At 43.5% G+C, this 27,992-nt stretch overlaps 1 protein-coding gene across 1 annotated transcript; it reads right to left on the bottom strand.

The window, feature by feature from the left end:
- Window positions 1-244: 244 nt before the first annotated feature.
- LOC142310491 (myosin heavy chain, skeletal muscle, adult-like) lies at window positions 245-27,504 on the bottom strand. Its single transcript, XM_075348014.1, has 39 exons — window positions 27,292-27,504; window positions 27,066-27,209; window positions 24,292-24,448; window positions 23,968-23,995; window positions 23,576-23,693; window positions 20,801-20,893; window positions 20,573-20,636; window positions 18,426-18,524; window positions 18,236-18,339; window positions 16,875-17,013; window positions 16,387-16,505; window positions 16,056-16,205; window positions 15,799-15,969; window positions 15,415-15,718; window positions 15,264-15,331; window positions 15,094-15,181; window positions 14,781-14,898; window positions 14,451-14,574; window positions 10,897-11,033; window positions 9,385-9,640; window positions 9,051-9,293; window positions 8,783-8,959; window positions 8,539-8,684; window positions 8,267-8,357; window positions 6,752-7,141; window positions 6,492-6,618; window positions 6,202-6,320; window positions 5,930-6,126; window positions 5,637-5,820; window positions 5,369-5,534; window positions 5,151-5,275; window positions 4,597-4,905; window positions 4,270-4,473; window positions 3,845-3,970; window positions 2,747-2,917; window positions 1,443-1,547; window positions 1,042-1,137; window positions 660-791; window positions 245-430 (listed from the first exon to the last, which is right to left on the bottom strand). Exons 1-39 carry the CDS (start codon window positions 27,493-27,495, stop codon window positions 410-412), a joined length of 5,814 nt encoding a protein of 1,937 aa, XP_075204129.1. The 5' UTR covers window positions 27,496-27,504; the 3' UTR covers window positions 245-409.
- Window positions 27,505-27,992: the final 488 nt, after the last annotated feature.

Below are 27,992 nucleotides of genomic sequence, written 5' to 3'. Positions count from 1 at the left end.
CACAGAGACAGCCACATGGCCACCCACAACTCCATGCCACATTGACAGTCACGTGGCCACCCAAAACATCTGCTGGAGTCCATTCGACCAGCCAGGAAGGCAAACTGACCACATGGACGGTGAGCCAGCCTACACCTGTGTATCTGTTACATTTTCTCTACCCCCTGGAAATTAAAAATCCAGTTTTTTATTCAATGACACAAACAGAAGCAAAACAAGACAGAAAACACATGAAATGGGCAAAACTATTTATTATCTACATCACGAAGAACACTGCGTGATCCTGACCACAAGGTGGCGCTGCCATCATCCACACCCGGCAGAGCAGAGGAGGCGCTGCCATCATCCACACCCGGCAGAGCGGAGGAGGCGCCGCCATCATCCACACCCGGCAGAGCGGAGGCTTCATTCACACATCGCCTTCCTTCACCTGCAGAACAGAAGAAACTGTCACCGATCCTGAAAATCCATCACCCGCCAAAAAGAAACTGTCAGGAGGAAGGGTCATCATAATGCCTCTACTCTCCCTATATGTGTATTACTCTCTGTTATCATCCAATAATGGGGTAGGAGGCTGTAGGACAGGTGAGTACAATCTATTACTCCCTGTTATCAGCCATTACTGATAAGCCGACCTGCTGAATGGTCATCTTTGTTACCTTTCCGATGTCGCGGTTCTTTGCCCGTATCTTGTTGAGCTGGGATTCGGCGATGTCCGCTCGCTCCTCCGCCTCGTCCAGCTCGTGCTGAAGTTTCCGCAGCTTTGAGAGATGGACGTTGTTTTGTCCTTCCTATAAACAAAGGCGAACACGTGACGACTCGTGAATGTGGGTCGTGCCCGTGTGTCCACCATAACCTTTAAGTCAATTTGGTTACGGCCTTTGCTTAAAAAACCATCAATATATCTAAATGTCACTGTCCGTGATCGGTGGCGGTATTTATGTTGTATAAGTAGCGGTAATTGGCGTTACAGGCACATGCCGGCTGTGCAACCTCCGCACCCGCACTATGCCTCTGAAGGTGGAGAGGTGGAATACGCACCGATTCCTCCGTCTGTCTCTTGTACGACTTCACCTTAGCTTGTAGCTTGTCGACCAGGTCTTGAAGCCTCAGGGCATTTTTCTTGTCTTCTTCTGACTGTAAGAAATAAAGGTTTATCTTTATTATGCTCCAGAGCTGCACTCACAATTCAGCATTCTCTGCATGTCAGTATCAGTCAATAGTTTACTTTGGTAATCTGCTCTCTTACATTAGGCTTTGCCCAGGTAAAACTAACAACTGCTGCATTATTTGAGCTTATTTATACTCCAGAGCTGGACTCACAATTCTGCTAGTTTGTGAATGGACATCCATGACCACTACGGAGCAGTTAATGCATATACTGTAATATTGCCTAAGGCATGATAATGTCCACGCTGGTGATCTGCGCCTTAGTTCCTCACCTGATAGGCCACTTCCTTCAGTTTCCGCTCCACTTTTCGATACGTCTTTGTGTTCTCGGCGCTTTGTTTCTGTTCAGCTTCCAGTTCATTTTCCAGTTCCCGGATCTGAGATAATTTAAAAATGAATTATTCACAAATTCGACTACGTTCCCATTTCCGTTTTCCACGTTCCTCAGTTATGCAAACAGAAACAGAGTGACCTCATCGATTTGTTGGGGGCTCGTCTGGGATCCATTTGGTGTCTGATTTTTGTAACGGTAGTGTCACGCTGGGATCGAGATAACACAAACGGAAAACCATAAACAGGGAATATGGTTCTTAACACCTTCATCATCAATTCAAACAAACACCTCAGCTTCTTCAGAGACAAGCTCCTTAAAAGTGGTCAGTAAAGAAGATCTATCACTGGCATGGAGTGAAGCCAGGAGTGGGTAAATATAGTGGAAGGGAGTGTTGATAAGATGCTACAACTGTGATTATGGCTATGAGTAATCTCAGCCAGAAGGGATATGGTTCTTAACCCCTTCAGCATCAATTGAAACGAACACCTCAGCTTCTCCAGAGATAGAATCCTTCAAAGTGGTCAGTAAAGAAAATAAAACACTGGCATGGAGTGAAGCCAGGAGTGGGTAAATATAGCAGAAGGGAGTGGTGATAAGATGCTACAAATGTGATTATGGCTATGAGTAATCTCAGCCAGAAGGGATATGGTTCTTAACCACCCCTTCAGCATCAATTGAAACGAACACCTCAGCTTCTCCAGAGATAGGATCCATCAAAGTGGTCAGTAAAAAAAATATATCACCGGCATGGAGTGAAGCCAGGAGTGGGTAAATATAGCAGAAGGGAGTGGTGATAAGATACTACAACTGTGATTATGGCTATGAGTAATCTCAGCTAGAAAGGAAAAGGTCCTTAACTTTTTCAGCATCGAATGAAAGTAAATCCACTCCAATACTCTGTGGACTTCACAAAGGATCTGTGATCAATTAAGCTTTGAGACCTGATCCCAGATCCTGAATCATAATTTTTTTATTCACTTTATGCAAAACGAGCCAGCTGGTACATTGCTGGTTTGTAGAGGGTTAAGAAAGGGCTGAAAAATAAATTATATTCACCCCAACCCGGTTCTTGGCAGAGCTCCCTCAGGCCGCATCTTTCCTTTCTTACCAAGTGCCCAATGGCCTCTTCCTACATGTTTAGTCTTCACTGGGGCTTCAGAGGACAGTAGGCTCCTTGACATTATGACACGCGATGACATGCGATGCCTGCATCGGAAAGGAAAGCACTATGGTGGTTCTCACCCTGGCCTCCAGTTTCTGAAGTTGTTTCTTGCCTCCCTTCAATGCCAGTTGTTCAGCTTCATCGAGCCGATGCTGAAGATCCTTCACTGTCTGCTCGAGGTTCTTCTTCATTCTTTCCAAGTGGGCGCTGGTGTCTTGTTCCTTTTTCAGTTCTTCTGCCATCATGGCTGCCTAGTAGAGATAGAACGGGTTACATTATGTCAGGTTATTGTATATGAAAGCAGACGGAATTCATCAGGAACCTCCTGTTATGAGCGTAATACCACATACGTGGAAAATATAAACGATAGTCTAGCTTAATACTACTACACTTGACCCGTCCAGTTCTTGTACAGACTAGAAGTCCCAGCTGTGCAGTTCCTAAAGGCACCTGTGCAGACTGAAACAACCCAAACTAGATGAGCAGATGACCACTTGGACCTTTCCTTCCTAAGCAGCCTTCGAGGTTTCCACATAGCTTCTTACGAATCCAAGGAAGGTGTAGAGTAAAAAAATAAGGAAAACCAAAAGGAATAATTTGCCTAAAACACTTGGCAAACAGGCTGTAATTCCAAGTAGGTCCACTTCAGGGAGAAATGAAAGACTGGAGAAGTTTTAAATAGTTACACCCGCTGGTTGAGTAGGCAGACTGAATTACAGCATTGGAAACACCTGTTGACAGAAAGGCAATGAACACAAACAAAGTGTTCAGAACCAGGACAACGACCGAACCTGACTTGTACACAGTGGAGAGGGAAACTGACCACAGCACAGATCAAATCTGAGGCATGATACCTCCATGTCTATAAAACCAACCAAACACTGTTGGCTTGGCACGGGAGAAGCCTCAAGAGAGCGGTGGTTGGCATCAATTTTTGGAGGTGCAGTGAGCACATGCCTATGCAGAGTACAGCACTTGAGATGAGGGGATCATTGGCAGCTGTGCTCTGCATAGCTATGATGACAAAGCTCTCACTGGTACAACAAAGAGAGCTTTGACATCTCAGCTGCAAACAAAAATAAGCGAATGCCCGACTATTAATGAACTCCGTGAATAACGTACGATTTATAGTTCCCAAATTTGACAGGACAATAGTGATAAAATAAAACATTTCTTACATCCGTGATTGCCTTCTTAGCTTTTTCTTCTGCATTTCGTAATTCTTGGATGGCGTCTTCAACTTCAGACTGGAGCTGAGTTGCTTCGCTTTCCAGCTTCTTCTTGGCATTGAGTAGACCAGTGTTCTAAATATTGAAAAGGCAGAAATCGGTGTTAGAAAGACAAAAAAAAACCCAAAACCTTTAGGAAGTTGAATTCAGATTCAGGATATTTGTTCGAATTCGGTCGAGAGACCCGATTTAGATTAAAATGTTTTTGATGTAAATTGAAAGTGCCGGCCCTAAAGGGTTCAGCAAAAAGGTGGCAGCCCAGCCACACGTATTGTATTATATTGAGATAACACCAAAGGAACCTGTCTACTATGGAGAACTACGGTCATAAAGCCCATGTTGTACCCTACTGACATTGATTGATAATTCATTACTTGACTGTGTAGCAGCTGAACCCTCTCAGTCACATCCAGAAGTTCTTGTTCGGCCACTTTTCGAACTTTCTCGGTCTGCTCTAGCGCCGTCTGTAGCTCCTCAATTTCTGTCTGCTGCAAGAGATTTCGTCGATCTGACACACCCAAGTTCTCTCTCAGTTCCTCATTGGTATGAGTCAAATCGTCCACTTGTACTTGGGTTTCCTGGTTAAAAAAAAAAATAATAGCAATTGTTTTCAGAAATCAAGAGAAGGTGGAAAAGCAACCAGTTGGTTCCAATTTCAGATGGAACCAACATTGAAGTTTGATGGAGTTACGGATACAGACCTTCAGCTGAGTTTGTAAGTTCTTCAGCTGTTTCTGGCTCTCGGCCACCACCCGGTTGGCATGACCGAGCTGCATTTCCATTTCATTCATGTCTCCTTCCATTTTCTTTTTAGCTCTTAGGGCATCATTTCTGCTCCTTATTTCAGACTCAAGGGTCGAATTCAAGGCATCTATGGTCCTCTGACCACTCCGTTTCAGCTGGTCCATTTCTTCATCCTTCTCCGTGGCTTTCCTTTCCATCTCGGACTTCACTTGGTTGACCTCCATTTGGACACGAATGATTTTTGCTTCTTCGTGCTCAAGACTTCCCTAAAGAAAGAACCTTTTTCATTTAGTTACAAGAGGATCTATTTTGATAAAAACCCATATGCAAAACATTGTTTGGATTAGTCTTTTATTTTCATTGTTTGGATTTTTTAAGATTGTTGTGGCCTAAGAATATCTTCTTTTGGTGGCCCTTTTTATTCAAGTCCAAATTAATGTCAAACAACTCCAAAATTGACCACTTTTAAGGTCCTACATAAGATAGATCATCAATTTCTTATAGGAGATACCTCAGCCTCCTCCAAAGCGGAGAGCAGGTCGGCCTTCTCCTGCACCACCTGCTTTCTGTTTTTTTCCACCTCACTGGCATTTTTCGATGTCTCGCTAATTTGATCCGTCAGGTCAGATATTTCCTCTGCAACAATTTAAAAACCATTAAGTTACATAACATGCTGGACATTTCCATGAGACTTTTCACCCATCCTTGTAAAGCAAAGCAGTAACTTACGCTGGAGTATTTTGTTTTCGCGTTTGGTGGTCTCAAGCTGATCCAAGGAGACTTCGTAAGCGTTATTCAACTTAAAAAGTTCTGTGCTCAGACTCCTCGATTCTTTTAGAGAGAGCTCCAGCTCAGCCTGGTATTCTTCACACTTTTGTTTCCAATCCCCAACCACCTACAAGACCAGGATCCATGAATCGGTTGAAGAAACTTTTTCTGTAAAAGTTAGACTTGTCTATATTAAGACCTACAGTATCAGGTAAGTAGATGTAGCTACCTTGTCAAAGTTCCTTTGCTTCTTATCAAGAGCAGCTGCCGCTGAATTCGACCTCTCCACGTCCATCATTAAATCATCCACTTCCATCTGTAGTCTCTGCTTCGTTTTCTCCAGAGAAGAACACTTGGAGTTCAGAGCCTCGAAGTGCTCCTCGGTGTCCTGAAGTCTCTGTGCTAGTTTCTTCCTATCACGTTATTGATGAAACAATCCAACACGTTTGCATCCAAAATATCATAAACACTCTAGGTTTAGTGGAGCAGAGCAGAACATGGATAGGTAAAGTCATAACTCACTTGGCTTCTTCCAGTTCCTCGGTTCGTTGAATGGCATCCGTCTCATATTTAGTCCTCCACGTTGCCACGTCATTGTTGGCTTTGGACAACATCCTCTGAAGTTCTGTTTTGGCCTCTTGTTCCTCATCGAATTGCTCACGAAGAAGATCACAGTCATGACGAGCCGATTGGAGAGAATGGGCAAGGGCGTTTTTAGCCTGAAATAAATGTTGCCGTCAGAGTCTCATATTTTGGCTTCTCAGAAATATTTGTATTGAGCAAAGTTATCTTACCTTGGTCTCTTCTTCGAAGAGCCTTCTAAAGTCTTCCATCTGTTGAGTAAAGGCCGTTTTGCCTCTGCTTAACTGTGAAATCAAAGCTTCTTTTTCTTCCACCAAATGTGATAACGACCCTACGATACAAGTCTGAACATTAGAGCCAACATTTCCATGTTTTTGAACGTATTTGAAGATGATTCATAAAAAAATCATTGTGCCATAAGAGAATCAAATTTCATCCTACCGTTCCGAGACGACTTATTCGGATACTTTCCTGAACACGTAAACAATTAAACTGTACGCACCATGTTCATTCTGTAGGCGAGCCTTTTGAGTGGTGAGGTCATTGATAAGCCGGATGTTGTCTTCATGCTGAATCTTCATTTCGGAGACTTGATCCTCCAAAAGCCGGCACGTCTTTTCTAAATTAGTCTAGAAGTTCATTTTAGGATACATATAATAAAAAAAAACAAATTCACCAATAGTGTAGCCATTTTTGTTGACCTGGTAGGTTTAACCTAAAATTCAGTAATTCAGAAAAGTTAGTTTGAAGTTGAGTTCTCACCTTGGACTTGGAGATGGACTCCATGTTTCCTGCCAGATCATCGGATTCCAACTTGAGTTCAGTCTTCTCTTTCTCAAGTTTTTGTTTTATCCTTTGGAGGTTTTCAATTTGTTCCGCGAGTTCAGCCATGCCGTCGGCCTGTTTTTTCCTCAGGGTGGCCACAACAGACTCATGTTGTAGGTTAGCTTCTTCTAGATCTCGACGCAGTTTGTGGAAATCTGCCTCCCTCTTCTTGTTCATTTCGATCTGAACGGCGCTCGCTCCTCCAGCTTCTTCTAGTCTTTCGCTGATGTCTTCTAACTCTCTAGACAATTCTGTCCTCTGCTTCTCTGCCTTTGCCCGAACTGCCCGTTCTGCTTCGATTTCTTCATGTAGCTCTTCATTACTTGCCTGTGGCAAAATGAAACGCACAAATTCTAATTAAAGCTTTGATGAACTGGTCTAGTATCTTTATCCAGGGGTTTTGCATAAGGGTACGCTTTATCATTTTACCCTTAGGCAAATCTTCAAGGTAAATCCAGAGTAAATATGCAATGTCTATGATCAGGGCAGGCAGACTCGGGCGTCAACCAACAGTAGTTCATAGGCAGGCTAGCAAGAGTTAATTTCTGCTAGTCTGCTAGTTAGTCTCCTTTGTTCACATGTTGTGGAGGAGCCAATCACAGATGCTCCCCTCCTCTATATGTTGTCAAGATCCATCCTTCTATGCCAGCTATAGTTTATCTAAGCTGGTCTGGTGAGGTGTTGTGATCCAGACTATCTCGAGGTTGTAGTACTTGTTGCTGTGTGTGGTTGTGGTGTTAACCTTTATTATCTTTTTTATTGCTACCTTTCTGCTCTCGCTTTTCTCCTGCATCATTGTTTGTTGCTGTGTGTAGTTGTGGTGTTAACCCTTGTTATCTTTTTTTGTTGCTACCTTCCTGCTCTTTCTTTTCTCCTGAATCTCTCATTGTTTATTTCTGTGAGTATGCAGCATGTCAGAGTTTTGGTTTTCCCCTGTATATCTTTATTTGTGTTTCCATCTCACTCCTGCCCATTCCTAGCCCTGGTGGGAGGGAGGAATCAGATTATTTCTGGTCAGGAGCATAGCCAGGCATGAGACTCAAGCTTCTCTACCATTAGTGGTGACCCTAAGTTAGGAATAGCCTTGGGTCCCCTAGAGTGAGAGACAGCATTGGAGCCCCTGTCCCTAGCTCTTCTACAGCCACACTGTGACAAGACCTTGAAGACAAAGAACACTATGTGATAAAATGTAGAAATAGATGGTTTTATAACAATTTATGGTCCAGGTGATCCAAGAAGGGTGTTTAAAAACCCATTTAACATAGTGGAAATTATATATTAGAGGGGGATCCCCAATTCAGAATCATTATTGTTGACTCTTTTTCTGGAGGACCCATCCTGTCTTTCTTCACTAAGACAAACCATTAACATAAATAAGCATTGTGGCTTGGTTCGAAAATTGGACACCATGTTGGAGAACCTACAAAGCACAACTCTTTTCTATGACGATACCTGCAGTTCCTTAATTTTTTTCTGCAGTTGAGCGTTGACCATCTGTTCATCTTCAATTCTCTTCTGTATCTCAACAACTTCAAAATCTTTTCTGGAGTAAAATGAAGACACATCCCAATTAGAGATGACCCCAAAATTTCATCCAAATGTCCAATGAAGATCTGGATCTTATGACCTGTGATTCTCCAATGCATATGCCTCCACCAACCAAGGAAAGAGCCACCGTGCCCACAGACCAAGGTTGAACCAGACGATTAAGTAGTTTCTCTTACTTTTTTAGTTTATCCTCAGAGTTGCCTTTATCGTTTTCTAGGTCCATTATGGTATCTTGGCTCATCTTCAGATCCCCCTCCAGTTTTCTTTTGTTTCTCTCCAGGTCAGCCCGTAGTTTCTTCTCCTGCTCAAGAGCTAATTCCAGCTGAAATACAAATATTGATAAATCAAATGTAACGTCGGAGTTTAAGACAATTCGATTCTCCAAAACTTCCTTAAATTTATGACTTGGGAATAACATACGTCATCTACTTGTTGCTCCAGTTTTATCTTCAGTTTTGTAAGACTGTTGACTTTATCTTCTTCGGCCTGAAGGTCATCAAGGGTTTGTTGATGAGCTTCTTGGATGGCTCTCTTTTCTTTGCTTATCTTGACAATGCTCTCATCTAAGGCCGCCATCTCTTCCGTCAAATTTTTCACCTAATAAGAAAATAAAAACTATAACTACTGCCCCCATCTACAAAAATATATTCCCTATAAAGCAGGAATGTGATGACATAATATTACACACCTTATTTTCGGTGGCATGTTTCTCCTTCTCCACTTTGGCCAATGTCAGCTCCAGGTCATCGAGGTCTTTCTTCAGTTCTCTGGTCTCATCTTCCAGCTTCCTCTTTTTGGCTGTGAGGTCAGAATTCATTTCCTCTTCATCTTCCATTCTGTCCATCATTTCTTTCACTTTTGCCTCCAGCTGGATCTTAGTCTTTATAAGTTCATCACATCTTTCCTCCGCGTCGGCCAAATTCTGATTTTCCTGTTTTAGAAATGACAAAAAAAGAGTCTTGAAGACCATGATAAAGCTTTGATCCTTGGATATATTTTTGGCCAGGGTAATGCAGACGTACCGAATGAGTTTGGAGTAAGAGGTCATTCTTCTCTTGAGTAAGATACACCATTTTCTGCTCCACCTCCTTCCTCCGAGCTTCTGACTTGGCCAGTTCCTCCTTGATCTTCTCTATTTCTTCCTTCAAGTTCTGCATTTCCTTTTCTGTCTCCGCACTCTTTAGGAGAGGCTTGATTTTAAAGAACAATTTCATCCATGGCCAATGCTTGACGTTCATGAAGGACCGGACATTGTACTGGATAGTTGCGATGGCATCTCTGTTGTGAACAGAGCAGGAGCACATGTTATGATATATATTGAGACCCCACCATTCTGAGATCAGGGCACTGAAGACCACCATCTAAGTCCAGGTCAAGTGGGAACAACTCTGCTTCCATTCTCTTCATGGGTACCAGAGATTGCCAAGAATGGATGGAGCAGAGATGTTCCTGCTTGCCCCAGGGGTCAAACGCCCAATGATCAATAAGTTGTCCTCTACTTTTACTTTTCTTCTTCAGACAATCATTTGTCTAGATGTCCCAAACAGTCTGAAGAGGCTCAATTAGAAAAAAATGATTTTATCCTCATCCTCTGCAGTCAAAACATTGCATTGTACACTTACTTTCTCTGATTAAGACCCTGAAGACTGGTGGCACATCAAGAAGTATGATTGTATGGAGAAAAAAAGGTGACACTGCCATGAGTCCTGTGTCTGGGTGCAGTAAAGCCTCCTTAGACCACTCGAGTGTGGGGGCTTCTCACCCATGGGGGGCCAACTCACAATATGTGGGGGTTTCTTATCCATGGAGAGGGTCACTCACAATGTATGGGGGCTTCTCATCCATGGAGAGGGTCACTCACAATGTGTGGGGGATTCTCATCCATGGAGGTGCTCACTCAATGTGTTGAGGCTTCTCTTCCATGGAGGGCATCACTCACAATGTTTGGAGGCTTCTCTTCCACGGAGGGGGATCACTCAGAGTGTGTGGGGGCTTCTCATCCATGGAGGGGGGTAACTCATAATGTGTGGGGTCTTCTCATACATGGAGGGAGTCACACACAATCTGTGGAGGCTTCTCATCCATGGAGGGGGCTCACTCACAATGTGTGGGGGCTTCTCATCCTTGGAGGGGCTCACTCACAATGTGTGGGGGCTTCTCATCCATGGAGGGGGTCACTCACAATGTGTGGAGGCTTCTCATCCATGGAGGGGCTAACTGACAATATGTGAGGGCTTCTCATCCATGGAAATGCTACTCACAATATGAGGAGGCTGTTCATTCATGGAGGGGTTCGCTCACTATGTGTGGGGGCTTCTCATCCATGGAGGGGGTCACTCACAATGTGTGGGGGCTTCTCATCTATAGAGAGGGTTACTCAGTGTGTGGGAGTTTCTCATCCATGGAGGGGCTAACTGACAAAATGTGGGGGATTCTCATTCATGGAGGGGCTCACACACAATGTGTGGGGGCTTCTCATCTATGTAACACACTAGGTGGCAGCAATATCACTGGAAATTGTAAGAAAACCTGACCTTCTTTGCATCATCTTCTTGAACTCCTCTCTCATGAGGAATCCTCTGCAGATGGCCTGGGTGCGTGTGATCAGCTGCGCCAGACGCTCATCTCTCATTTCTTCCAAAACACCAAGAAGTCCGGCTTTGAAGAAGACCTAGGACGAAAGATTTCAGGCTCATTCAGTCCTTTCCTTTTACTGCTCATCAGAGGACTAAAAAAAAAAATGTGGAAACCTAGTCCTGCTCACACAGCTGACTATTTGTTATAATGTGATCTAATCTACACAGAAGCAGCACCACGTCCACAAGAAGAACTTGAGAACCTGGTGTGTAATAAACTGCACATCATTCATGATCTCTTTACCTCCAGCAATCTATCCTTTCTAGGCATCACCGAAACATGGCTGACACCATCCAACTCTGCCTCCCCAGCTGCACTATGCTACGGTGGCCTGCACTTCTCCCACACTCCTCGCCCTGGCAATAGACAAGGTGGAGGAGTGGGCCTCCTTCTTTCTAACAACTACAACTTCACCATAATCCCACCTCTACCCTCCCTCGACCTGCCTTCCTTTGAAGTGCACTCTGTCCGAATCTATTCTCCCTCCAACCTCCAAGTGGCTGTCATATACAGACCCCCGGGCGCAACCACTGCCTTCCTCGACCACTTCTCTGCCTGGCTTCTACACTTTCTCTCTGCTGACATTCCCACCATCATCATGGGTGACTTCAACATCCCCACTGACACTCGCCAACAAGCTGCTTCCAAACTTCTCTCCCTTGCTTCGTCTTTTGGCTTAACTCAGTGGTCCACCTCTGCCACCCACAAAGATGGAAACACACTAGACCTCATCTTCACCCGCCTCTGTCCCCTTTCTGACTTCACAACTTCCCCCCTCCCCCTATCTGACCACCATCTTCTGACCTTTTCAGCCCTGTCCTCCTCACCTACCCCCCCTGTCCAGCACCTAGCACATCCCCGCAGAAACCTTGCACACCTCAACATGCACACCCTCGCCGACTCTATCCTCCCACTGTCCTCCATATCGTCCCTCCACGACACAGACAGCGCCACCACTTTCTACAACACCACCCTCACATCAGCCATTGATTCAGTCGCTCCCCTTGTGCATGGCAGAGTGAGACGAATCAATAGACAGCCCTGGCACAACAGCCTCACTAAAAAACTTAGGCAAAGGTCTAGGGCTGCAGAGCGGCGGTGGAAGAAAACGCACTCCCAGGAAGACTTCACCACATTCAAAAATGCAATTCACACATTTCGTTCAGTCCTCACCTCCGCTAAACACGATTACTTCAGAAACCTCATATCCTCTCTAACACACAACCCCAAACAGTTATTCAACACTTTCAACTCCCTCCTTCGCCCACCACTGCCCCCTCCAACCTCCCTCATTTCTGCAGAAGACTTTGCCACCTATTTCCAAGAAAAAATCGACCTAATAAGGCAAGTCTTCTCTGCCCAGCCACCACAACCCCTTCATGTAGCTGACCACTGCCCCTCCCCCATAAACTTCCTCCCCACCATCACCGAAGGAGAGCTTGCACGTCTGCTCTCAAAAGCGCACCTCACCACCTGCGCACTTGACCCCATGCCATCCCACCTCCTTCCCAACCTCACCACCATCCTTATTCCAGCCTTAACCCATCTCTTCAACCTATCTTTAACGACTGGAACCTTCCCCTCTGCCTTTAAACATGCAACAGTCACACCTATCCTAAAGAAACCTTCCCTCGATCCAACCTCTACTACCAGCTACCGCCCCATATCACTACTCCCACTTGCCTCAAAACTCCTGGAACAGCATGTCCATGCTGAACTTTCCTCCCACCTCTCCTCTAACGCTCTCTTTGACAACCTACAGTCCGGCTTCCGTCCACATCACTCCACCGAAACTGCCCTGACTAAAATCACAAATGACTTGCTTACTGCCAAAGCGAACAAGCACTTCTCTATACTCCTACTCCTAGACCTGTCCTCAGCCTTCGATACCGTTGACCACTCCCTCCTATTACAGACCCTCTCTTCCCTTGGTGTCAGAGACCTCGCCCTCTCTTGGATCTCTTCATACCTCTCAAATCGCACTTTTAGTGTCTCCCACTCCCACACAACCTCTTCATCCCACCATCTCTCTGTTGGCGTCCCTCAAGGCTCTGTCCTAGGACCCCTACTTTTCTCTATCTACACATTTGGCCTGGGACAACTCATAAAGTCCCATGGCTTCCAATACCACCTATATGCCGACGACACCCAGATCTACCTCTCTGGCCCAGATGCCACATCTCTGCTGTCCAAAATCCCGAAATGTCTATCTGCTATATCCTCCTTCTTCTCCTCTCGCTTCCTAAAGCTCAATGTGGCCAAAACTGAACTAATCATCTTTCCTCCGTCTCACCTACACTCTCCACCTAATCTATCTATTACAATAAATAACACCACGCTCTCGCCAGTACCCAAAGTTCGCTGCCTCGGAGTGACCTTTGACTCTGCCTTATCCTTCATACCACACATCCAATCCCTCACCACCTCCTGCCGTCTTCAACTCAAAAATATTTCCAGAATCCGCCCTTTCCTCAATTTGCAATCAACTAAAATGCTAGTGCATGCCCTCATAATCTCCCGCCTCGACTACTGTAACATCCTCCTCTGTGGCCTCCCTGCCAACACGCTTGCCCCTCTCCAGTCCATCCTTAACTCTGCTGCCCGACTGATCCACCTCTCTCCTCAATACCACCCCGCTTCTCCTCTCTGCATGTCCCTCCACTGGCTTCCAATCTTCCACCGTATCCAATTCAAACTTCTAACACTGACCTACAAAGCTGTGCATAATCTTTCCCCTCCGTACATCTCCGAACTACTCTCCCACTACACTCCAACACGTCACCTCCGGTCCTCCCAAGATCTCCTCCTCTCCTCCTCTCTCATTCGCTCCTCACACAACCGACTCCAAGACTTCTCCCGAGCATCCCCAGTCTCCTGGAACTCGCTGCCTCAACACGTCAGACTATCCCCTACCCTTGCAAACTTCAAACGGAACCTGAAAACGCACCTGTTCCGAAATGCCTACAATCTACAATGAACTCGCTGCCGCCCGACCACCGTGCGGAGCTGCCGCCCGACCACCGTGCGGAGCTGCCGCCCGACCACCGTGCGGAGCTGCCGCCCGACCACCGTGCGGAGCTGCCGCCCGACCACCGTGCGGAGCTGCCGCCCGACCACCGTGCGGAGCTGCCGCCCGACCACCGTGCGGAGCTGCCGCCCGACCACCGTGCGGAGCTGCCGCCTGACCTACACCCCACCTATTGTCTCCTCCCCATAATCCTATAGAATGTAAGCCCGCAAGGGTAGGGCCCTCTTCCCTCTGTACTAGTCTGTCTACTGTAACTTGTATACGTATTTTGTATGTAACCCCCTTCTCATGTACAGCACCATGGAATTAATGGTGCTCTATAAATAAATAATAATAATAATAATAACCTGAAATGCAAAGCTTACCAAAAAATTTCTAGAAAATTGGAAGACATCTTTAATCCACGTATTGGATCATACAAACCTTTGTGTGGCCAAATTTATACTGTGTCTGATCAATATCAATGGAACCGAGCAGCTTCTCGCAGGCTTTCTTGCTATCGATAAATTGCCCATCAGGAATGGCGCTGGCGTTCAGGACCTTATACCTGGCATGAAATTAAGAATATTTTTTATTAACATGTTTTTTTCTACAATGGGCCCCATAACAGTAGCTGTGCCTCCTTAGTTGGAGACTTGATTCCTACTGCTGAAAAATGACCATGATCTGATGATCTACACAGGGATGAGACCAGTTTTTGAGGTCTTACACCTGGGATGTTCACTTCTGGGTAGACTTTTCTTTTGTTTTTACCGTTGCTTAAAGTCTCCATAGTGAATTCTGCTTGGGAAACCTTTTCGACAAATTCGAATTCCTTCCAGTACTCCGTTACACCGCAACTGGTGGATGACGAGGTGGTTGTCCATCTCCCCTAAAGAGATAAAGGTGGAATTGAAGGACTTGAACAATAAAATACATGGACATTTGTTGAGATGGTTTCAAAGAAAATTGGGACTTTTAATCCTTGTTCCTCAACTTCTGTGGTATAGGAAGACTTGTGATGAGGAGGATATTGAATGGGATTTATGGTCCCCGCCACCCATCTCACTCATTATATAAATTGTACCTGGAGTTTTAGACTCATTAGGGATTAAACACCGGACGAAGTGTGGGTGAGTGGTCTTCAAGTTGGCCATCAGTTTGTTCAGATTTTCCTGTGATTTACAAAGAATATCAACTTTAATATCTTAAGCAAGATGAGATATCTCTCCTTGGAATATAGCTGGGTGGACATACCCGAAATAATGCAGACACTGTCTGGAAGGAGGAGCCCTTCTTCTTGCTCCCGCCTTTACTGCTGGCAGCTGGACAGAAACAAAGTATTTGTGGAAGAACGTTAATTAAATGATTACAATGGAAAGTTTTGAGAAACCAACCAAAAATGTACCTGCTTCTGAAGAGGAAAAGGCGGAGAAGAGATTGGCGAGAAGCTTGACAGACGACTTCTGGTACAGTCCCACCACTGTCTCGTTCAACGGATCCTTGTTCTTCTCCAGCCATCCGGAGATGTTATAATCTACTGTACCGGCGTAATGCACCAGGGAAAAGTGAGCTTCTCCTTTTCCTTTTCCCGGTTTTTGGAAATTCGGTGACTTTCCAAGGTGTTGATCATAGAGTTTGTTCTTGAAAGTGGTATCTGAAGCTTTGGGAAACATACACTCCTCTTCGAGGATTGAGAAGATTCCCATCGGCTAAGGGAGTAGAGATAGTTACCTTTTGTCAATGCTAGTCTAGTCCAGGTTGAATTTTAGGAAACTTTGGACAGATGTACCTTCTCAATAAGCTGGATGCCGGAGGCCAAGTCCATGCCGAAGTCGATGAACTCCCATTCGATCCCTTCCTTCTTGTACTCCTCTTGTTCCAGGACAAACATGTGGTGGTTGAAGAACTGCTGCAACTTCTCATTAGTGAAGTTGATGCAAAGTTGTTCAAAAGTGTTGAACTATCCAAAAACAAGGGGGAAAATGATAATCATAAGGCTGTAAAAAACCTTTCACAATATTACTAATTCTAAAGTTCTCCACTTACGTCAAAGATCTCGAATCCGGCAATATCCAAGACCCCAATGAAATACTGCCGGGATTGCTTCATATCCAGCTGCTGGTTGATACGAGTGACCATCCATAAGAAGAGTTTCTCATAAACTGACCTGGCAAGAGCTCCGATTGAGTTGTAGACCTAGGGAAAGGGAAATGTTGTAGATCCATCAGTGTTTAATTTGCTTAATTTCCAAGATCTACCAAAAGCCAGCCACAAATTCAAGATTTATTGAGTTGGACATGGATGGTTGACCGATTAAAAATTAGACTTCGGTACATTGTTATTCTGGAACTCGTAAGAATCTGACCATTATTCTTACCTGCTGCACATTTTGGCTTTTTGTCACAAACTCGTTTCCGACTTTAACCCTTGGGTTGCAGAGAGATTTGACCAGATCTGAGGAATTAAGACCCATCAAGTAAGCTGCTTTATCTGCATCTGCAATGAAAAATACAGGTGGCTCAATATCGGTGGACAAAATGGCAAATTAAAAAAGTTGTCTTGTCCATACATCTAAAGTGGCAGTTGTTTGAAATCTATATATCAATATCACATAATGGGGGTGTTGTGGTAAGAGGCCTACATACACTTACTCTAAAATGTTAAGTAACAGAAACCTGGACCTAGACCGAGCACATGTTAGAACTTGGTGGAAGCTCTGAAACTTTGTTGACCTGATTGGGTAGATTACTTCTTCTTCTCATTACCAGTTCATCATATCACATTATGGTCCCTTTGGTTCAAATATTTACCTTTTTCTTGGACCAAGCCTGTAATTGGTCTTTAGCTACCCAATAACCCTCTTACCTTCAGTCCCATCAGGCTCTGCTTGCTCCTCACGGGGTTTCTGCTTGAACTTTAGGTTGCCATAGTGCATGACAGCGCCGGTCAACTTATAGATCCCCATTTTCTCTTCTTGGTTAAAGCCTAGGATGTCTATGGCTTCCTAAGAGGACAACACAAATAAATAGAAGATGTATGGAGGTATCCTATAGCTATGGACCAATGATGGTGAAATTGGCCATCCTTGTTGAAGGGATTAATGATGTTTGGGCAATTTCTTTCTCACTAGTAGAGTCTCTTATAGTGAACACATCATTATTAGTGATGAGTGAACATGCTCGGGTCCTCGGTACTCGTAACGAGCAGTTGGTGCTTGGATGGGCGTGTCTCGAGTACTCGAGTATAATGGAAGTCAATTGGGACTTGAGCATTTTTCTAGAAGATTTCCTGGAAAAATGCTCAAGTACCTGATTGAGTTTCATTATACTCGGGTACTCGAGTCATGCTGTCACACCCGGGTAACTGGACGAGGTGGAAGTGAATCCACTGGACCAAGGTACTGTTCACCGACACGGAGGAGCAGACCTGGGTGGCCACCGAGTCTTCACTACTACAAGGTGGCTGCAGGTATATTTGATGGTAAGTGTCTGCCAGGAGGCAGCCCAAGGGGATCTCGATACCTCAGCAGCTGGTGCCACAGGATGTAAACCTGGAACCGGGGGAAGATGAAGCAGAGTCTGGTGTGGTCCAAGACTGGCTGTAACAATCAGGCGGTAGATGTTTGCAGGAAAGGGAGGTAGACAGACAAACACAAGCGGAAACACAGGTAGTCTGGGATGGAAGCAGAGACAAAGTCACAACTAATACGAAGTGTGGGATAGCACGGGGGACCTGACAAGTAGCATGGGCAGACTAGGCTATGGGAACATGTTGAACAGGCACCTCCCAATGGAGGAAGGTGCCTTAAGTACCCAGTACCTGCAAAGGTCATAAGAGAAGGAAGTGGAAAGTAGGAAGTGCTTATAGAACATCCGGGTTGGTTGGTGCTGACCCTTAAAGAAAGAGGAGGGAGTACGGCCGCACCCTAGTGTGCATGCGTGGACCTCGGGACCCAAATGCCAGAGCAGGAAGCATGGAGGAGGCGAGGGTGCCATCGGGAGTACAGGGAGAATTGGAGGCTGCAAGGCTGGGAAGGAGGCACAGGGACCGGAGCGGTGAGTGGGAGGGTGACGTTGGCGCTCTCGGCCTGGGAGCATCAATGGCGTGATACACGCGCCCATCCGAACATCCAACTGCTCATTACAAGTACCAAGCATTGTAGTGCTTGCTCATCACTAGTCATCATTAAAAATTCTCCCAATTCTCCCCTGTTCTTCCATACTCACATCTGTCGCCATGAGTTCCGCTTCATCATCTATACTCTTCACAGAGATTTCCCCCATACTTGTGTACTGGTAATCATATGGATTGGTTGTAATCAGCAACATTTCTGGGGGGAAAAAGTAGCGTATGTAATGTGGAGTTACAATGCGAGTACCAATGAAAAATGAACCCATCACGAAGCAGTGAACCGACCTACAATCTCCGGCTTCTTGTTGGACTGGATCTGGTAAAATATATGGTAGCTGCGCTCATTGGGGAGCTGGAAGGTCACTCGCGACTTCTCCAGCAAATCTGCCATGAATCAGAAGAATACACTAAATATATATGTAGAATAAAACTATACAACAGAGGTACTGAAAAGTTATACATCTATATATCTATTTTATTTTTATATATATATATATATATATATATATATATATATATATATATATATATATATATATATATATATATACACACAGTATATATATTTGTATATATATTGTTTTATTATTCCTAAAAAAATCTGTAAAAGTGCCGGCCACGAGGAGACCTTCTTTTCTGTAATGTGTAGCCCACCGCCTATTGTCAAATGTCAACAACCTCTAGCAGCAGAGACATTGAGATGACAATAAATGGGGGGGGGGGGTCTTTGTCTCCCAATGGGAAATGAAGGGGTCTTTGTCTATCTACAGGAGGTGGTGGGCAACTGTTTAGCTACAGGAAGTGGTGGGTAACTGTTAATCTACAGGAAGTGGTGGCAACTGTTTATCTACAGGAAGTGGTGGACAACTGTTTATCTACAAGAAGTGCTGGACAACTGTTTATCTACAGGAAGTGGTGGACAACTGTTTATCTACAGGAGGTGGTGGACAACTGTTTATCTACAGGAAATGGTGGACAACTGTTTATCTACAGGAAGTGGTGGACAACTGTTTATCTACAGGAAGTGGTGGACAACTGTTTATCTACAGGAAGTGGTGGACAACTGTTTATCTACAGGAAGTGGTGGACAACTGTTTATCTACAGGAAGTGGTGGACAACTGTTTATCTACAGGAAGTGGTGGACAACTGTTTATCTACAAGAAGTGGTGGACAACTGTTTATCTACAGGAAGTGGTGGACAACTGTTTATCTACAGGAAGTGGTGGACAACTGTTTATCTACAGGAAGTGGTGGACAACTGTTTATCTACAGGAAGTGGTGGACAACTGTTTATCTACAGGAAGTGGTGGACAACTGTTTATCTACAGGAAGTGGTGGACAACTGTTTATCTACAGTAAGTGGTGGACAACTGTTTATCTACAGGAAGTGGTGGACAACTGTTTATCTACAGGAAGTGGTGGACAACTGTTTATCTACAGGAAGTGGTGGACAACTGTTTATCTACAGGAAGTGGTGGACAACTGTTTATCTACAGGAAGTGGTGGGTAACTGTTTATCTACAGGAAGTGGTGGACAACTGTTTGTCTATCTACAGGAAGTGGTGGGCAACTGTTTGTCTATCTACAGGGAGTGGTGGGCAACTGTTTGTCTGTCTACAGGGAGTGGTGGGCAAGTCTTTGTCTCATTACATGAAATAAGGAGCACGTCTTAATCTCTCTACATTAAGTGAGGTGAGTCGTTGTCTCTCATTGATAAGTAAAGGTCAGGAACTCTACAGGAAGTGGAGATGGTTCTTTGTCTCTTTACAGGAAGTGAGGGCAGATCTTTTTCTCCTTACAGGAAGTGGGTGAAGTCTTTGTCTCTTTACAGGAAGTAGAGGTGGACCTTTGTTTCATAACAGGAAGTGAGGTGGGTTATTGTCTCTTTACAAGTGGTGTATGGGGGGTTTCTTTGTGTCCTCCTCTCCTTTCTGTCAAAGCTCACAAAAAGTCTAACAATCAGCTCAAGGCAGTCAAGCTATGTAATAATGGCAGTAGTGAGGGAACTTCCTGTACATATAAGACTGGTAGGATGACGTGAAAAGAAGTGGACAGACCATGAAAATTGGGACAGTTCCTGTATATACTATATGACAATTCTACCATTTTTTGAGAAGCAATGCCACGACACTTCAGACAGATGCTGCAGCACAGTGTGAACAGGGCTTGATCCAATACCAATATTTATTAAAAAAAAATGTACAAAAGCAAAGTAAATAATAAAAACACAAAAACAAATATTAAAAGTTATAACACAAAAATGATAAAACCAGTTCGATTGGTTCAAAATCGACCAGTATTAAAAAAATTCAAATACCATCAATTATTTCTATAATAATATAATGAATATTAAAACGCCTAATAAATGATCATAATAATACAAGAAATATTATTGTAAAATCTAATATTAATAAAATCCGCCGTGTCTCACATGTTTCGATATCCGCTGAGGACAGCTTCCCGGTGGCTCCAAAGTGAATTCGGATGAATTTTCCCTGCATTGGAAATGATTAATATTATAGATGGCGGTAGAAAGTGAACAATCCCTTTAAATCTGTATTTTTAGGTGAATTTTTTTATTTTATTTTTTTTAGGTGTTGTTTTTCCATTTATTTATATATTTCCTGATTAAATTGTAGAAGATCTGGTGGAAACTTACAAAGCGAGAAGAATTGTCATTCCTGACGGTCTTGGCGTTACCAAAGGCCTCCAGAAGAGGGTTAGCCTGGATGATTTGATCCTCCAGGGTCCCCTACAGAAAAACAGGGGAAAAAAGTAAGGTTTACAATAAAGTGTCACTTTATGAGGTTATATCTCTGGAGCTTTAGCGGTAACTAGAGAAAATGCACCATACAGTTTGCTGTGAATACGCTGATACCCCACATGTGGTGGAAATCTACTGTTTGGGCGCACGGCAGGGCTCAGAAGAGAAGGAACGCCATTTGACTTTTTTGGAATTGTTAGCAGATGCCATGTTGCATTTTGAGACCCTCAAGGTACCTAAACAGTGGAGCTCCCCCACAAGTGACCCTATTTTGGAAACTAGACCCGTCAATGAATTTATTTGAATAGTTGGTGAGCACCTTCAACCCCCGGTGGCTTCAAAGAATTTTAGAACGTTGAGCTGTGAAAATGAAAACATACATTTTTTTCCACAAACTTGTTGCTTTTGCCCCAAATTTTTCATTTTCACAAGGGTAAGAGGAGATAATGGACCATACAATTTTTTTGTGCAATTTCAACTGAGTATGCAAATACCACATATATGGAAATCTACTGTTTGGGCGCACCACAGGGCTCGGAAGGGAAGGAGCGCTATTTGACTCTTTGGACACAAAATTGTCTGGAATCATTAGTGGATGCCATGTCTTATTTGGAGAGCCCTTGAGGTGCCAGAAGAGCAGAAACCCCCACAAATGATCCCATTTTACAAACTACACCCCTCAATTAATTCATCATGGGGTGCAGTAAGCATGTCGACACCACATGTGCCTCACAGAATTTTATACCATTGGTTGGTGAAGAAAAAATAATACTAATATTTTGTTTTAGCCCCCAAATTTTACATTTTCATGCAGGTAAATGGGTTAAAAATGGCAGAAAAAAAATTGTCACTCAATTTCTGCAAAATATGGCAATACCCCATATGTGGTACAGTACCACTAAGCCACAAGGTAAAACTCTGGCGAGAAGGAGCACCATTTGACTTTAGGAGCACAGATTTTCCTAGAATAGTTTGCAGACTCCATTTGCAGAGCCCCTAAGTTCCAGAAGATCAGAAACCCCCTCAAGTGCCCACATTTTGGAAATGACTCCCATCTGGGAATTTATTTACACAGGTGTAGTGATGATTTTCACTCCGTGGGTGTTTTCCAGAAGCAAGCAGCAGTGGATGTTGCTGAGTGGAAATGGCACTTCTCCCATTGTAGTGCTGGTACATTGTAGTGCCCAGTACATTGTAGTGCTCGTAATTTTGCCAAGCTTGAGCTTCTGGAGACACACACCCCTTAAATTAATCGGTCTTCCTCACTACGGTAATGCCAACCTTATGGATGTTAACTGTGGTTTAGGCACATTGTTCAGACAGGAGGAGGGCATTTTAATTTGGGAGCACATATTTTGAGGGATTTCTTTTTCGGGGAGCTATAGTGCTTTTCCAGAGCCTTTGTGCTACCAGTAATGTGGAAGCTCCCTTAATTCCCATTGACAGATGACAGACCTGAGTGGGGACTGGTGTTTTTTCTGAATTGACTTGAAGCTTTTATTAGGAACATTTAAGATAACATTTTGGATCTGTCACAAGCCATTGGGTTTTGTCTATTGCTCGGTTGTTTGTTTTCCCCGAGTCCTTGCCGGTGGGCGGAGCTTGTTTGGTGCCTCGTTCCGGTAATCACCTTGCTTTATCTTTGGGCTGCTTCCACCAGAACTTTGCCAGTGATGGCTCCTTTGCTCTGCAGTGGTGCGGTTCTGGTTTCCGTGAGTTTGTTCTGATCCTCGTCCCGCTATCCTGTCGCCTCTCCCTGTCCATCTTGTCTGTTCTCCCTGACTTCCTGACCTTCTGCTTGTTCTGTTCCCTCAGTCCCGCTTCCCCCGTTTTGTACTTACGTTCCCCTTTTTGACTTCTGACCCCGGGTTGCTCTCTGACTATGGTTCTGCTCCCCATTTGTATCTGACGTTACCTCCCGACTACCGACCTTAGGCTTCCTCGTGACTTCAGCTCCTCTTCCTCCATTGCACTGACGTGACCTCCCGGTTCTGACTCTCGGCGTGTACGATCATTCTGCTACCTCCCTGTCTAGATACTGGTGACATCTAGTGGGCAGATGCTGCATTACATCTAGGAGCTCTACATCTCTCCCGTGTACCTGCGCCCCCTGTAGGTGGCATTACAGGATCACATTTATCCTGTGCTCTATGCTGAGCACTTACATCAATGTTTCTATCTAAATTTCAGAATGATGGAATTCAAATGACCCCCCGTGGGATCCTTTTCAATATAATGAGGCAGCAGAGTAACTTCGGACTCTGTTCAGCAGAGTCTGTCTTTCCAGGCATGTTGCCGACCGCGCTTATAGGGACACTTACAAAGATGGACAGCACCGGATCATAGTGAGATGGAGTCCAAAGTGACTCTTCCTCATTACAGAGGGGTTAAACAGTGTGACAGTTTTATAGATCGTGTTGTTCCAGACACAGCAACACTAAATATGTGTATTTTGTTTTAGTTTTAACATAAATATATGTATTTGTTGGTGTAATATTGTTTTTCATTTTTATTATTTATTTTGGGATTTTTTAAAAAAAATATTTTTCAATTTTTCTTTCATTTTTTATCTTTTATTACTCTGATCACTGGTGTAATGCATGAATTTTGGTCTAAAAATATTTTTTGCGATTATTTTTTTAATAAAATTTTTGTAGAAATGAATCAGACCTGCATCTTGCTTGCGGAGGATTCTTTATTTTTCCCGGAATCCGCAGTAGTTGCAATTGTTGCAAAGTACTGGATGACCCGTTTCGTGTTCACAGTCTTCCCGGCACCAGATTCTCCACTGAATTAAAAAAAAAAAAAGAAAATACAATAAAAAAATAAAATTAGAAGGAAAATAAACAAATAAAATATATCTAAAAAGCAAAACAAAAACTCTACATCAGAATCCAAAAATTTCCATTACAAAAACTCTAAAAAATTTAAAATGTATTTATTTATAAATAAATTTATTTAAAAAAAAATATTTACACCTATATGTTGTAATATTGTAAACTTTTTTTGTTTTTTTATGTGGTTATAAAATATACAACAAAAGAGTAAAAAATAATTCTCACGTGATGAGGATCGACTGGTTCTCTCGATCTGGACAAGAAAGACAAAAAAAAAAAATCAAAATTAATCTCCTATCTCCGATAGTGAGTCTTCTTGGAGACCAAGTTTGAGGCATCTACCAGGGACCTGTACACCCTCGATTCCCACATTACGGCACCATTTTATGAATATGTTCTTCAAAGGAGACAATGCTGAGGATTACTCTATAATACATCACCCAACTGAGGAAAATTGGAAGACTACAGAAGCTCGATGTGGCATGATATTAAAGAGTTGGAGAGCTGGGATGTGCCCATAATTTGTTACCATAGGTTTTATTGTCTCACCAGTCAACATGAATTGATAGGCGTTATCGGAAATGGAGAAGATGTGTGGTGGGGTCTCCATGCGCTTCTTGCCACGGTAGGCATTGACCACCTCGGGGTTGTACACCGGCAGCCACTTGTAGGGGTTCACAGTGACACAGAACAATCCAGAATATGTCTAGAATCAAAGAAAGACACATCAACATGGTATTAGTAAGTGATCTTCTACTAGACCAAAAGCAACCTTCGTTGTATTCTTGGCCGACTACTAGGAGACCCTACTCTTTAGAGATAATTATGGGAAACTAAGAAAAACGATGGATGATAGAGACCATGACAAATAATGAACAAGTCAAAAAAGAACCGAAGGAACCAAGAGAAACTCAAGTCCTAATTTTGGTAGAAGCCAAGTCCTGAAGAACATGACAATAAGTTTAAATTGGAGAGCTGGAGAATTATCTGACATGTCTAAATTTTCCAAGATGTTTGTTGTTATGAAAATATATTACATAGAGCACATCATAACGTTCCTTGAGGGTGATGAGGATTGATGGTTGGTTGAGATGCATGAGTAGTGCCATGTCTTCAATCTTATCAATTTTCGCTGGAGTTCTCAGGAAAACATCGTCATCCAAATTAAATAAATATCCAGTTGTGGTCACAATATGGACAAAAGATGTTGGTAATGTAGATGTTAGTGAAGACCATGTGAGGGTTGACTTCCTGTCCTCTGGATCACCATGCCATCTTCTCTTTTTCCTACCTGACTGTAGATGTCCAAGATCTCTTTCTACTAGTCCAAAGTGAAAGTTTATTGTATTTTCGTCTGACTACCAGAAGACCCTACTATCTGAAGATAATTATGGGAATCTAAGAAGAGAAACAATAGACAATAGGATTCATTGAGACCAGGAAAAATAAGTCAAAAAGGAACCAGAGAACCAAGAGACACTCAAGTCATAATTTTAGTAGAACCTATCCTGAAGGTCATTGGGGGCGGGTCAAAGTTTTACCTACCAAGATGTTGGTGGGCATGAAAATATCTTACATAGATCATCCAGGTGGCATAACGTTCCTTGACATTGAAGAAAACCAATGGCTCATTGAGGTGCGTAAGAAGCGCCATGTCTTCAGTCTTACCAAACTTTGGGGGTTTCTCGGGAAAACATTGTCATCCAAGTTCAATAAATTTCCAGTTTCCAGTTGTGGGGACATTCTGGACAGAAGATGTTGGTGATGTAGATGTTAATGAAGACCTCGTAGGGCTGGAGTTCCCATCCTCTGGATCACCAGTACATCTTGTTTTTTTCCTACGAGACTAGATGTTCATGATGTCCTTTTACTAGAACAAAGTGAACCTTCGTTGTGTTCTTGGCCAACAACTAGAAGACCCCACTCTTTGGAGATAATTATTGGAAACTATGAAGAGAAACTAAAGAGATAATCTTCTGTGGAAGTCCTTGGGCTGGGAAAAAGTTTTACCAACCAAGATGTTGATGGTCAAAAAAATATCTTACATAGATCATCCAGGCACCGTAACGTTCCTTGAAGTTGAAGAGAACTGATGGCTCGTTGAGGAGCATCAGTAGCTCCATGTCTTAATTTTTCTTGGGAAAACATCGTCATCCAAGTTCAATACATTTCCAGTTGTGGGCACAATCTGGACAGAAGATGTTGGTAATGTAGATGTTTGTGAAGACTTTGTAGGGATTGAGTTCTTCTGGATCACCAGAACATCTTGTTTTTTTCCTACATGTCTGTAAATGTTCATGATGTTCTTCTACTAGACCAAAGTGAACCTTTGTTGTATTCTTGCCCGACTACCAGAAGACCCTACTCTTTGGAGAAACTAAGAGGAAAACTAAGAATAGAATCTTCTGTGGAAGTCCTTGGGGGTGGGATAAAATTTTGCCAACATGTTGGTGGTCAAGAAAATATCTTACATAGATCATCCAGGCGGCGTAACGTTCCTTGAAGTTGAAGAGAACTGATGGCTCGTTGAGGAGCATCAGTAGCTCCATGTCTTAATTTTTCTTGGGAAAACATCGTCATCCAAGTTCAATACATTTCCAGTTGTGGGCACAATCTGGACAGAAGATGTTGGTAATGTAGATGTTTGTGAAGACTTTGTAGGGATTGAGTTCTTCTGGATCACCAGAACATCTTGTTTTTTTCCTACATGTCTGTAAATGTTCATGATGTTCTTCTACTAGACCAAAGTGAACCTTTGTTGTATTCTTGCCCGACTACCAGAAGACCCTACTCTTTGGAGAAACTAAGAGGAAAACTAAGAATAGAATCTTCTGTGGAAGTCCTTGGGGGTGGGATAAAATTTTGCCAACATGTTGGTGGTCAAGAAAATATCTTACATAGATCATCCAGGCGGCGTAACGTTCCTTGAAGTTGAAGAGAACTGATGGCTCGTTGAGGAGCATCAGTAGCTCCATGTCTTAATTTTTCTTGGGAAAACATCGTCATCCAAGTTCAATACATTTCCAGTTGTGGGCACAATCTGGACAGAAGATGTTGGTAATGTAGATGTTTGTGAAGACTTTGTAGGGATTGAGTTCTTCTGGATCACCAGAACATCTTGTTTTTTTCCTACATGTCTGTAAATGTTCATGATGTTCTTCTACTAGACCAAAGTGAACCTTTGTTGTATTCTTGCCCGACTACCAGAAGACCCTACTCTTTGGAGAAACTAAGAGGAAAACTAAGAATAGAATCTTCTGTGGAAGTCCTTGGGGGTGGGATAAAATTTTGCCAACATGTTGGTGGTCAAGAAAATATCTTACATAGATCATCCAGGCGGCGTAACGTTCCTTGAGGTTGAAGAGAACCGATGGCTCGTTGAGGTGCGTGAGTAGCGCCATGTCTTCAATCTTATCAAACTTCGGGGGGTTTCTTGGGTAAATGTCATCATCCTTCACGGTGACAACCTGTGAAAAATAATAGTAGTTAAATTGTCGCAAATCCCATATTCAGCCTTGTATAGAGCAAGAAAATCCTTCCATAACCTACACTTCCCGAGTCCGTCTTCACGGTGGCGCTCTTCCCCTCTTTACTCTGAACCACCCCCTTCACGTAGAGCTCCTTACTGTCCGCGACATACACAAACGTCTTTGCGTCGAACGGTTGATTTTGGGCCTCGAGCCGCTCTTTTTCAGACTTGCGCAGGTATTGTGCGGCTTCCCCAAAAATCATCATATCGCGATCTCCGCTCATGGCTGCAAATTTTCTAAAAAAACAACAAAAAATGAATATAGTTTCAGCGATACATTGAAGACTGACACAGGGGAGCTGAAGAGGGGTGAAAGTGGGGACGTGCTGCAAAAAGCCACCATAGAACCTTTGTGAGATTCACAAATGTTACGAAATGTCATGGTAATGGCGCGATCGGCGGTACATAGCGAAGAATTGCCGATTAATTAACAATACAAATACTATGAGTGGGGTATGATAGGTTCGTTCATCGCATGAGAAGCCCCCGCATAGAACTACATAAACAGCCAGATCACATAACCGGCCTCTGCTGCCAGCCAGATGCCCGGAAAGCTGATGATAAGCTCTATATTAATGCATGGAGCGCATTGTGCGCCGACGCATCAAAGTCTTACAGGAAAAATTCTAATTGCACGGCTCCAGTTACAGGATGGCAGCAATGGAAAGTGTAGAGCATCAGGGTGAGAGTGGCTGGAGATACGGGGCAGCAAACTAGGCAC

The sequence above is a fragment of the Anomaloglossus baeobatrachus genome, chromosome 5 (genome assembly GCF_048569485.1).
Source record: "Anomaloglossus baeobatrachus isolate aAnoBae1 chromosome 5, aAnoBae1.hap1, whole genome shotgun sequence".
Taxonomy (NCBI): Eukaryota; Metazoa; Chordata; class Amphibia; order Anura; family Aromobatidae; genus Anomaloglossus; species Anomaloglossus baeobatrachus.
Note: the sequence above shows the minus strand (reverse complement) of the source record. Positions and strands in the feature narration are given on the sequence as shown.